General features: G+C 46.3%; 1 protein-coding gene across 1 annotated transcript in view; it reads right to left on the reverse strand.

Annotated features, from left to right (window-relative positions):
• Positions 1 to 1,429: 1,429 nt before the first annotated feature.
• Positions 1,430 to 13,248, reverse strand: part of SAFB (scaffold attachment factor B) — a 45,890-nt gene continuing 34,071 nt past the window's right edge. Inside the window, exons 17-22 of the mRNA XM_056845595.1 lie at positions 8,726 to 8,863; positions 7,754 to 7,796; positions 6,854 to 6,957; positions 4,537 to 4,637; positions 2,234 to 2,285; positions 1,430 to 1,559 (exon numbers count right to left, since the gene is read on the reverse strand). Of these exons, the coding sequence (XP_056701573.1) occupies positions 1,430 to 1,559; positions 2,234 to 2,285; positions 4,537 to 4,637; positions 6,854 to 6,957; positions 7,754 to 7,796; positions 8,726 to 8,863 (568 nt within the window). The remainder of the gene's footprint in view (positions 1,560 to 2,233; positions 2,286 to 4,536; positions 4,638 to 6,853; positions 6,958 to 7,753; positions 7,797 to 8,725; positions 8,864 to 13,248) is intronic.

Consider the following 13,248-nt stretch of genomic DNA (forward strand, 5'->3'; position numbering starts at 1 on the left):
TGGTACTTCGATGGGAGACCACCAGGGAAGTCCAGGGTTGCTACGCAGAGGCAGGCAGTGGCAAACCACCTCTTGAACGTCTCTTGCCTCAAACCCCCCGTAAAGGGTCGCCTTCAGCTGCAACTTGACGGAACTTTTCACTGCCTTAGTATGTGTCACTTATTTGTTGTATTATTATCCTGCTCTCCCGGCATTGTTTTCTACTTATGAAATGCCATTTTTGTTTCAGACTGCTGTAGACTTTTTTGTTCTTTGCCATCAAGTCACAGTTGACTTACGGCAAAACCCTCATGAGTTTTTCAGGGCCAAGAGAGGTTCGGAGGTGGTTTGCAGTTGCCTGCCTCGGCGTAGCTACCCTGGACTTCCTTGATGGTTTCCCATCCAAGTACTAGACAGGGCCGACACTGGTTAGCTTCCGAGATCTTACAAGATCAGTCTAGCCTGGGCCATCCAGGTCAGGGCAAAAGACATACAGAGGTGGTTTGCCATTGCCTGCCTATGCATAGGAATGCAGGACTTCCTTGGTGGTCTCCCTTCCGAGGACTAACCAGAATTGACCCTGCTTAGCTTCCAAGATCTGATGAGATCAGGCTATCCTGGGCCATCCAGCTCAGGGCAAAGGACATACGGAGGTGGTTTGCCATTGCCTGCCTCTGCATAACAACCCTGGACTTCCTTGTTGGGTCTCCCATCCAAGGACTAGCCTGCTTAGCTTCCGAGATCTGATGAGATCAGGCTAGCCTGGCCTCTGTAGTCCTAACCCAGTATATTGCTTAACAGACGTCCCTTTCTGCTGATTGCACTGACTTCTGTTGTGTAATCTGCCTTGTCTCAGTGAGGAAGGTAAACACATAAATAAACACAAAAACTGAGCAAATTAAAGTGTTACAGATGCATTCAAGTAGTATTTCTACTAACAGGCGTTATTCAGCTAACTTGCAAGCTTCTTTAACTAAAGTCGAAAATCTGCTTTCTGTACTAATTTGGAAAACAACAACAAAAGGATCTGAAAGTTAACCGAGGAACCCTTTCCACCCAGGTGCCGGCCTTCCACCGCACAGTAACACACGATAACATGCACTGAACATGCAGTTCAGAACTCCGGGTCTTGCAAAAGACTTCAGAAATAGCAATCAGGCAATTGTAAACCGTTCTGATTTTTATTTATAGAAAATGGAATGCCTCATAAAAGAAATGCGTTTTCTTTTAAATGGAGGGGTGGGGTGTTGCGAGTTGTAAAGGGTAGCACGTACGGGAACAATATTACCAAAAAAAAAAAAAAAACCTTGAATGGGTTCACATTTTTGAGCTACGAAGTAAAACAAGGGAAGGTTAACTTAGGAGTCACAGCCAGCGGGACGCAGCGCAGTAGTGTTGTCGTCTCTGTTGCTGTCGTACAGTTAAAAAACAAACAAAAGCCGATAAACATTCAGTAGCGGCGGCTGAATCGGGGGTCGCTGGGCCGGCTCCCTCTGTCCTGCCCCGAGAAACCTTCATCTTCCGCCTCTCCGTCATGCGACGCCTGGCTCTGCGTGCCACTTGGCACAAAGCCTCCCCGCCTGAGAAAAGGTGACAAAGTTAAGGCCTCGTGACCAACGTCTTGGCTTGCGATGACGTAAACTTGTGGCGGGTTAGGGAGGGGCTGTGGCTCAGTGGTAGAGGATCTGCTTGACATGCAGAAGGTCCCAGGCTCAGTCCCCAGCATCTCCAGTTAAAGGGACCAGGCAGGTAGATGATGTGAAAGACCTCAGCCTGAGACCCTGGAGAGCCACTGCCGGTAAGAGTACACAATACTGACCTTGATGGACCGAGGGTCTGATTCAGTATAAGGCAGCTTCATGTGTTCTGGGGAAAGGCCGTGGCTCAGTGGTAGAGCATCTGCTTGGCATGCAGAAGGTCCCAGGCTCAATTCCCGGCATTTCCAGTTAAAGGGACTAAGCAAGTAGGTGATGTGAAAGACCCCTGCCTGAGACCCTGGAGAGGGGCCGTGGCTCAATGGTTGAGCCTCTGCTTGGCATGCAGAAGGTTCCAGGTTCAGTCCCCAGCATCTCCAGTTAAAGGGACTAGGCAAGTAGGTGATGGGAAAGACATCCGCCTGAGACCCTGGAGAGCCGCTGCCAGTCTGAGTAGACAATACTGACTTTGATGGACCCAGGGTCCGAATCTATCCGGGGAAAGAAAGGGAAAGGCCAACAGAGTTCCGAAATCCAGTGGCAAGCACGCAGCTCCTTACCCAGACATTCCCCCTCGGTGCATCGATTGGCCGCGTCTCCCTCTTCCCCTACCTGGAAGGAACACAAGCATGCTAAGGGGACATCCACACTCCAAACGTCAACTGATTTGCAACTCACTTAATTGCCGAATTTCCCCTCTCCCACGGTCGTTGCACCTGCAACTACTTTCTTGTTAAAGATCTACAGGTCCTGGGAGTGACTGGACGCACCTGCAGTCAAATAAACTGCCGAGCTCAATCAAAAGCGTTTAATGCTCCCACAAGCGATCTCAACTCATACAGAACTTTTTCAATGTGCGACAACCGCCGCAGGAATTTTATATGCAACTTACTGGAAATTCAGTATGACCCCAGACTCTGCCGAGCGGATTAATAAATTATATGACTTTGCTTTGATGTCCAAATTAACAAATTTGATGAAAATGAATTAAATAGACGACTTCAAGATAAAATGGCAGCCACTATATGATCATTAATCAAGTGCTTCAAACTTCTGTTTTTTAGTGTGTTAATATGAAGATTGTTAAATCAGTAATTAGTATCAGAACCTTGTAGTTTTAGCTCAATTGTTGAAGAAATATGTACGTATTATTTTGAAGGATACAGATATGGATATAACTTTTTTGACTTCCCTGTTCCTTCTTTTTGTACCCCATTATACAAAAATAAAAAAGTGTGACATTCAACTGTTCTCACAGCCACTGAGCACCCCTTTTTTGTGCTGGTGGCCTGCCTGCCCCTTAGCTTCTTCTACTTATTATTATTTATTTGGAAAAATTCTATGCTGCCTCTCCGGTGAGCCGACCCAAAGCAGCTTACCACATTAAACGTCATAAAAGGGATTAAAACCCCACCAATCAAACCCAGCAGAGCACAAAACAACACAAAGCTTCTTGAAATGGGTCTTTAAACATTTCTTGGGCTAAAAACAGGCTATGGAATCATGTTACAAGATCAGCCCCCTTGGTTAAAAGCTGGGATAAAGAGAAATGTTTTGGGCTGGCAGCTAAAAAGAAGATCCTAGCCAGCAGGCTGGACAATATTGGAAGATGTGGGGCTTTAGGTGGGACATCTTGGAATACTCACATGGAGGAGAGGGCTATTCACGGCTACTAATCAAAATGGATACTAGTCATGATGAATACCTATTCTCTCCAGTATCAGAGGAGCATGCCTATTATCTTAGGTGCTGTGGAACACAGGCAGGATAATGCTGCTACAGTCATCTTGTTTGTGGGCTTCCTCGAGGCACCTGGTTGGCTGCTGTGTGAACAGACTGCTGGACTTAATGGGCGTGGGTCTGATCCAGCAGGGCTTTTCTTATGTTCTTATGATGACTGCCAAGTTGGAAGGCTTCAAGAGGGGAGTGGACGTGTTCATGGAGGATAGGGCTATCCATGGCTACTAGTTAAAATGGATACCAGTCATGATGCATACATATTCTCTCCTGGATCAGAGGAGCATGCCTATTATATTGGGTGCTGTGGAACACAGGCAGGATAATGCTGCTGCAGCCATCTTGCTTGTGGGCTTCCTAGAGGCACCTGGTTGGCCACTGTGTGAACAGGCTGGTGGACCTTGAGCTGATCCAGCATGGCCTTCCTTATGTTCTTAGCTTGCTCCTTTCCCTAGGCCCTATGGGAAGGTCTTCTCCCTGCCAGACTGACAGCTTTCCCTTCCCTCATAGTGGATAGACTAGGCTGGAATGCTTGTGAACATTCTTTGTCACTGTAATCAGCTTAGCAAGTCATCGCCAGAACTTCCACTATCATAAGCGCATTGCGATTAAACAAAATCCTCAACTCACAACTTGTTGAATTGACACCCCTCCCCGGTACAATTCCTGCCCTCAGTATGGTGGGCGAATTTATTGATGTGAGCGGCTTTGGGAGAGACCTTTTGTCTGAAAAGCAGGATAAAAAGCTAATCAAGGTTGTTCAAGCTTTCTTAGGCCAGGAGTCCCCAGTCCACCATGGCGCCTGCTGACAGCTTTTCTAGCACCCGCCCAGTGTTTTTAAGGAAGTGGGCAGGGCCAGGTAGGGCTCTTGCACAGCAAGGCTTCTGACTGGCTGCGCACATTTTTTAAAATGCTGCTCTGGCAGCAGTTGCAGCATAAGGATCTGCATGGTGTGACTGAAGTTAAGTTGTGGCAATTGTTTTGCTGCAGTCTCCGCCTCCTGCAGCAACCATTTTGTGGCAGCCGTCTTGTTGCTTCACCCACTGCGCCGTGTCAGAATTCCAAATGTGCCTGCGGGCTCACAAACGTCAGGGACGCTCTGAGTGCTGAGAGGGGAAAAGGTTACCTCGCCATCGCTCGTGATCACGCCCCACCGTGTTGCTCTGCCAGGAGCGATTCTGGTGGCCATCAAATTTCCTGCTGTGATTTCCCCAGTTGCGGCTATCTCTGGAAAGAAGGGCAAGTTTTATAGGCACATCAATCAATAATTCATCAGTAATTTATTTGCAGCCGTAGACCATCAAATAAAGAGAATTTAACATAGTTAAATAATATAGGGTAAAACAAATACAAAATGGATTTGATATTAAAATGGTTAAAAATGGCAAAAATGGCCAAGATGCAAAGCTATTTAATATCAAGTAAAACAAATACTAAATATGAGTAAAAATTACAATGCTTGATAATATCAGAAGATTAGGAGGGATAAAACTGGGAAAAAACATAATTAAATCTGTAGGTAAAGGCATATCCTTGATCTACCTGCAGAGAGAAAACCTAGCTCCTCCCACCCCACCCCCCGGGACACTCAGAGGAACTCTGCTTTGGTCGATGTGAAGTTCTCGTTACATGCCCTCACCCTATTCTATCTTTCGGAAGTTCAACAAATGCACCGTGGCTTTCTCGCCGTGTCTCTTCAGGCAGCTACCTAATGATGCAAGTGGAGACAACCAGCATGGTAGAGTGGCTAGCGTTTTGGATGAGGACTTGGGAGATCGGAGCTCCAATCCCCACTTCTGCCACGAAACTCAATGGGAGACCTTGGGCTAGTTGCTGTCTCTCTGCAGAACCTACCTAAAAGGGCTGGGGGGGGGGGGGAGGTAGTTGTGAATTTCCTGCACTGTGCAGGGGGTTGGACAAGATGACCCTGGTGGTCCCTTCCAACTCAAGGATTCCATGATTTTATACACAAGATCAAATTTAAAAAGGTAAAGGAGCAAGCATCGGGTCATTACTGACCCATGAGGTGATGTAACAAATCCGACGTTTACTAAGCCGACTGTGTTTATGGGGTGGTTTGCCATTGCCTTCCCCAGTCATCTACACTTTACCCCCAGCAAGCTGGGTACTCATTTTACCAACCCCGAAAGGATGGAAGGCTGAGTCGACCTTGAGCCGCCTACCTGAATCCGACTTCCGTAGGGATCGAACTCATGTCATGAGAAGCTTTTGACTGCAGCTTACCATTCTGCGCCACGGGGGCTCTCTAAGATCACATTGTGATGTATGTAAACTTCACCAGGCTAAAGCAGCATTAGTTTACTGGCCACATGGGTCAAAAGTGGTGTGGGGTTAAGTTCCCTATGTTCCCAAACATTCTGCAATCCACTGATTATAACCAGAGGGAGTGAGTTATGTATGAGAATTTGTTACAAAGTGCCACAGGAAAATGGTCACTTGCCTCTATAGCTGCTTTATATTTTTATTTTTAAAGGTTACTCGGACCAGTGTGTCTTAAAAGAACTCCTCAACAGATGAGTCTGATCCTGGGAATGAACTCCACATTCCTTAGGAATTTCAGAGGCTCAGAAGAACTAAAACAGATGCCTGGTCTGATCCCAAAAGGACAATTTTTCACATCTTTATGCAAGATCAGCAGTTTTAGCTGGCGCAGCCACTCTCTGGAGAGGGAGTGTCGCTGGAAGGAAAAAGAGACCAGCTACGTTCCAGCATCTGCACTGGCTCCCTTTAGCCTTCAGTGCTCTGCTGAGGGTGCTGCTAACTCCCAATGGTATAAACATCCTGGGACCCTCAGACCATGACAGAGGAGGGTTGGAAGATCCTGTCTAAAGCCAAATGAGGGACAGCTGCTGAGGGCCAATAGTGAGAACCTTCCTGAAATGGCGTAAAAACATTTTTTTTGGGGGGGAGGAGGAGGAAGAAGAGGAGGAAGAGGAAGAAGAGGAGAAGGAGGAAGAGGACCAAGAGGAAGAAGAGGAGGAAGAAGAAGAGTTGGTTTTATATGTCGACTTTCTCTACCATTTAAGGAAGAATCAAACCGGCTTATAATCACCCTCCCCTCCCCACAACAGACACCCTGAGAGAGCTGTGTCTAGCCCAAGGTCACCCAGCTGGCTTCATGTGTAGGAGCAGGGAAACAAATCCAGTTCACCAGATTAGCCTCCGCCACTCACGTGGAGGGAGTGGGAAATCAAACCCGGTTCTCCAGATCAGAGTCCGCCGCTCCAAACCACCGCTCTTAGCCACTACACCATGCTGGTCCACAACACTGTAGTGAGAAGACCAGCTTTTCATACTGGGCAAGACTTGTGCTTGTAAAATCTTATTGCGCGCTCTGATCTTTCGGAGTGAAGCTAGCTCTATAGATCGTGCAAGTAAACATTAACCGAAATTAAGCATTCAGGCTGCGTGCCACCACTCACCGAGACTGTGGGGGTATGCCCCGCCCCTCGCTCAGACGCCGGTCAGAGCCATAGCTGCCCCAGCTGTCCCGCGAGTGTCGATCTGGGCGCTCGTCTGTGTAGTGCTGGAAGAGTGAATAGGACAGAGGATCAGAAGCCAGCTCTTCCTCTCTGCTGTCGTTGGCCTATCCTTGAAGCCCAGTTTCCACTCCCTTTCTTATCAGCCTGAATCTCGGAACCCCAAAATTCTCTCAGTAGTCTATGTCGCAGTTGCTAAACGATACAAAGTGCATGGAAATCCGTTCAACTGAATACATGGATTCTGAGAACAGAACACACGTTTCCTTAAGGGAAAAAATACACCCAGTTCTGAGCACCACTGACACCCAAAGAACAATTCAAGCCTTTTCTTGAAGGGTTCTTACATTGAAACAAGAGTTGATTTTACGACGTTATGGGGAAGTAGGTGGCAGAAAGTGGAGAAATTAACAATAGCAAAGCTAAAGCAGGGATGATAAGCATAATCAAGTGTACTTATAACGTATAATGTCTATAGTCGTATAGATTAGAGATTTGGCTAATCAGAAGATTGGAATTGCTAAATAGTAAGATTTTTACATAATATATGTACAATTTAAATGGAATCACCTGTGTTGGTTTCAGAGTAGTTCGTCAACAAGTTAAATCTATTGTATGGACTAAAAGAGTGTTTCTGTAAAGGCAATTATTTACTGATTTCCCTGAAAAATTATTAGACTGCATGTCTGTGTATGTTTTTTTAATGAGAAATTTTCAATAAAATTATTTAAAAAGTTATGGTCCCTTCTTTAAGGATGCTATCTTACACAATACTCTACAGGAAAATTAGAATGAGCTTTTCAGGTGTTTTCACCGTTAAAGTCTACAACAAACACCGCTTACCTGTCCGTCTCGGTCTCCCATCATTCCTCGTGACCCTTCTCTTCTGGAAGGTAAAAAATGTGGTGTCAGTTCAAACCAACACAAATTTGAATTTACAACACTGTTTTTGTTTCTATGGTATTTGGGACAGAAAAAGATTCAGACTACACGCATGTTTGCTACTGCAGCCTTAATTGGGGAACAGAATGCAGAGCCCTACCCTATCTCTGTCCCCTGCATAGTCTATGGAACTCACTGCCACAAGCTGCTCCATGTCTATCAATCCAGCGCCCAAAGGTAGCCACTAGCAAACAGAGGCAGATTTGTTCTTTCCCCGATGCATCCATCAGTGCATGCAACTAGATATGCTTTCATGTGCAGTCCACCCTGCTAGCAAATGTATTTATTTGTAGATCCATCCCTGCCACATCCCCAAAATCATAACAAAAGATATTTTGCTGGTTAACAAGATATTTTACTATGGAGGCTTCAGAATAAAATCTACACCTTTTCAATTAGAATGCTCCCAAACAGAATGGATACTAGGCTTGCCAACTGCCTGGTATTGGCGGATGCCCGCCAATTGACCGGGACACCCGCCAACCTTCCGCTGGTCAGTGGATGGAAGAGGGCCAGTTGAAGGGGGGAAGGGTCACGGACTGTCTAGCAACCACCTCCAAAAACTCTATGGTTTCCATTGAGTTTTCAGAGGAGATTGCTAGAGTGTCCCCATTACTTGCGGGTTTACTCAGAAGTGATGTAGATGCTGTAGCACCCCCAAAAAACTCCATGGAAACCGTAATTTTCAGAGGCAACTGCTGGAGTGTCTGTGTCACTTCCGGGTCACATCGGCCCAGCACCAGAAAGCTCCTGCTGGTCGCCAGGGGAGACCTGGCAACCCTATCCCCCACCCCAGTTTCTTCTGCAAGCGACAAGGCTGAAAAGGGGCCCCTTCCCTTCACAGGAGTAACCACCATTCGCTCGCTGGCTAACCTGTCTAGGGAATGGTCTTGGTACCGTCCACGATCCCTATGGTCAAAATCATGGAACCGGTCCTGGCGGCTGAAGTCCGAGCGATGGCGGTCATCCATTGCCATCCTCTTTGACTCTGGCCAGTAAGAGTCATCTCGCCTGTAAGAAAATTGACTTTAAGAAAACGGACAGAAATCTTCTCCTTTCCTTTGGTCTCGCCACATAACAAAAGAGTAGAATCGACAAGTGAAAGGGATGCTACTGGCAACAAAACCAAAAACAAACACAGAGCAGATTGACAAAACAAAGGAAAGACGGCACAGCAACGTATACAACTGCCTCTACCCCATTAGTCTATTGCAGTGTGTTGAATGTTCTGAATCTGAGCACCAAGTGACCACCTGCTCGTAATCCCTTAGCTCCATGATGTGATCGAGGTTCACAATGGAAGCTACAATTTGATCATTCAAATCACTTTTTTGGGGGAGGGAGGCAAAACAACTTCTCAACTCGCAACATGCCATGCATTTAATTTGGTGGGCACCATTCCTTTCCTACACTCTAGTTTCTCGCTCTGTAGATACGTCCCTCTCCATCTGTCACAAAGTTTCAGGGTGTTGGAATTTAAAACTGGTCATAGCATGCATGTAGATTGCTGTAATCTGAGTGACAGCCAGATGACAGCTGGTGTCACATGACTGCTCATGACTTAGCAGTAAAGCTGGACTGAACTGGATTAAGCAGGATGAGATCTGACCACTGGGTGGCTAACTGTTGATTGGCTGCTGGACAGGGCCAGAAATGTATATATGTTGTACAGAACTTGTATAGGTGTGGTGTGTGGATTATTGATGGCCAAGCAGAGCACTCTGTCACTGTGAAATAAAGAGCACTTATTTATTAGTGCTGAGTCTGCTGTGATTACTCGTCCACCGAGCTGTATAGCACTTCTTAACAACGCCAATAGGGTTATGGGCCCAATTCAGCTCAACTGCGCTACGTCCTGGAGGTTCTGAGCAGAGGTACTATCTATGGAACAAGGGCTGTGGTGAGCAGAAGGCGAGTGAATGTCTGAGGTTGAGTCAGACGGTGCAGAGGAGGTGCCCAGCAGGTCTGCCAGCAGCAGTGCGTCCGAGGCGGAGGAGGAGAGCAACACAGAGCAGGAGCAGCAGGGAGCGGAGGAAATTATGGCTCAAGCTGCAACGTCCTTGCTTGTGGAGAAGCTCACTTCTACCAACTATGCTGTGTGGGCGTTACGTATGGAACACTACCTTAAAAGAAAGGCACTGTGGATTTATGCCTCCAACCCCCCGGACCCTGAGACACCTCAAGACGTGGTGAAAGACGAAAAGGCACTGGCTACAATAGTGCTAAGCGTAGCTGACGACCAGCTTGTCCATGTCTCGGGAGCTCTGAAAGCGAAAGCAGCCTGGGACTCCTTATCTCAAGTCTACGTGCAGAAAACAGCTGGCTCTTTAATAGCCATAACAAGACGTTTGTATAGAACTGTTCTTCTGCTGGGGGTTTCTGTTAGGAAACATATTAATGAACTAACTGAATGTTTCCAAATGCTGGAGCAGAGAGGAAAGACTTTGCAGGAAGATGACAAGGTGTTTATAATTCTGAGCTCTCTGTCTGAGCAGTATAATATGCTTGTCACTGTATTGGAGTCTGTAGACGTAGATAAACTAACATTGCAATATGTAATTGGGAGACTTCTGGAGCATGAAAAAAGAGTGATTGCGTCGGAGCCTGGGAAGCCTGCCAAGCCAGAGGGAAGTCTGCCAAGCCAGAAGAAGCAGAGCTTTGCCGGCGGAGAGAGAAATGTGGAATGGAGTGATTTACAGCAACATGTCGCATTGAGAGTCAGGCGTTGCTACGTCTGTGGAGCGGCAAATCATCTGAAGCACGACTGCCCAGAGGCAAGAAAGAAAAGCCGAAGGGAACAGTCTTCACATGGATTTGTGAGCGGTCAGAAGGCGTCACTAGTGCTGACTGGGCACAATGACACAGCCGGTGTCTGGATTTTAGACTCTGGTGCTTCACAAAACATTTGCCGGAATGAGGAACTTTTAAAAGACACACAGGACTCCAGCTTGTCGCATGTCAGCCTAGCAGATGGGTGAAACTCAGAGGTGACATGTGAGGGGAGTGTGTGGTTTCCAGCATTGAACTATGCATTTAAACAGGTGCTATGTGTCCCTGAGACTGAGAACAATTTATTAAGTGTATATGCCCTAGATAGGGCTGGGTTTACTGTAACATTTGCTGGCAAGGCTTGTAAGATATCCAAAGATGGGAAAGTGCTTCTTACAGGGAAAATGTGTAATAATGTGTATGTGGTGGAAAATAGGCATGTGGAGGCTAAAATGATAACTAATAAGAGCCCCCATGATAATTGCATACATCTTTTACATAGAAGGTTGGCCCATGCAAACTTTGAGACCATAAAGAAAACGCTGGGAAAGGAAAAAGTTAAAGAGTGTGGGAATTACCTGGATTGTGAAGTTTGCAAAAGCTCCAAATCAAAGGCTTACCCAGTGGCTAAGCATAGTGAGAGACTCTCAGATACTGCACTACAGGTGGTGCACGCTGATGTCGTAGGCCCCTACAGGGAGAGTCACTCAGGTAACCGATATGCATTGATTCTGATTGATGATTACACCAGGTTCTCATGGGTGTATCCTTTGAAAAGGAAATCAGAGGTGTTTGAAACATTCAAGTATTGGGCCAAAAGAGTGCAAAAAAAGCTTAAATGTGACTTGGATTCTCTTCAAACAGATTTTGGGGGCGAGTTCATGTCAAATGAATTTAAGAAATGGTTGCAGGTGCAAAGTGTGCGGCACAGGGTTGCCAAAGTGGCGGTGCCAGCGGAAAATGGCATTGCTGAGCGACATGGGGGAATGCTACAGACAAAAATGTATTCCATGTTGCAGGATGGAGGGTTGCCAATGACATACTGGGCAGAAGCGATCAAAGCAGCGAGCTATGTTTCCAACAGGATCTGGACCAGGTCCATAAATGACATTCCTTACAGGGTTTTGTACCAGAGGGACCCTAGTTTAGGTTACCTCAGAGTGTTTGGTACAAAAGCCTGGGTTGATGTGCCAGTATCCAAGAGAAGGAAAGGAGGAGCAAAAGCTAAGAAACTAACTTTCCTTGGGTATCAGTCTGGCATGAAGGCATACAGGTTTGCTGATGAACATAATTCTCCCAGCTACAGCAGGGCTGCGAATTTTTGTGAGGGAAGTAACTGGGCCAGGATACATGGACAGGAGGAGCCTAAGGAAATTGGGCTTCCATTACAGATCTCTCACAAGATGCAGGTGGGGTGAAGCAGGAGGGATCTCCTCAGAGGGCTTCATCACCAAGGGCTGAGGAGCGGAGGCAGATTCCTAGGGTGTCCAGTAGAAGCACTAAAGGAATCCCCCCGGTGAGGTATGGTTTTGAGACTACTGATGTCAATCATGTGCAGATCAAAGAACCAAAAAGTTTTCAGGAGGTGATGGCTTTGGAATGCAGGGAAAGAGGCCTGGTTCGAAGCCATGCAAACAGAGTTTGATTCCCTGAAAGAGAATAAGGTATTCTCTATAGCAAAACTGCCAGAACAGAGAAAGGCCATAGGGTGCAGATGGCTTTACAAGGTCAAACAGTGTCCAGAAGGGAAGGTACTCCGAAAGGCCAGGCTCGTGGCTAAGGGTAAGTTGAAGGACAGGATTTTGACGAACTGTTTGCTCCTACTGTGAAAGCTGAAACTATAAGGGCTGCACTGTGTAAAGCTGTGAAAGATAAAACGTTGGTGCACCATTTTGACTTCACCACTGCATATTTAAATGCAAAAATAAGTGAAGAGATATATATGGAGCAGATCCCTGGTTTTGAATGTAGAGATCAACAGGGAGTACTAAAATTGCACAAGGCACTGTATGGGTTGAAGCAGAGGTCCCAATGCCTCAGCCAGGCATTGGCTAATCTTGGGTTTAAGCAAGGTGTTGCTGATCCTTGCATGTTTACCAAATGTGTTAAGGGCTCTGACTGTGCGTTATTTGTGTATGTCGATGATTTGTGCTTGTTGTGTCACACAAATGAACAACTTACATGGTTTAAGGAGGCTACTGAAAAACTGTTTAAAATAAAGCACCTTGGTGACATCCAAAATTATCTGGGGGTAGAGATTACCAGGAACCCAGAAGGGTATTTTGAGTTGTGCCAGGAGAAAAAGATTGAGCAGCTCCTAGTAAAATTTAGAATGTCAGAAGCCAAAAGCACTGAGACTCCCATGACAACAGGGTATATGAAAGAGGTGGATGATAAAATATTCCATGATAAAGGTCAATACCAATCGTTGGTGGGTTCATTGTTATATCTGTCCTGCTGGACAAGACCAGACATTTGTATGGCAGTGCATTTGCTTTGTCAGAAATGTGCATGCCCATACATGAAGGACTGGACTGCAGCAAAAAGAGTGCTGCGTTACTTAAAAGGCTCAGCTTCAGCCAGGTTGTGTTTAAAGGCTGATGCAGAGGAGACAGTCACGGTGTATA

This window comes from Euleptes europaea, chromosome 2 (genome assembly GCF_029931775.1).
Source record: "Euleptes europaea isolate rEulEur1 chromosome 2, rEulEur1.hap1, whole genome shotgun sequence".
In the NCBI taxonomy this organism is placed as follows: domain Eukaryota; kingdom Metazoa; phylum Chordata; class Lepidosauria; order Squamata; family Sphaerodactylidae; genus Euleptes; species Euleptes europaea.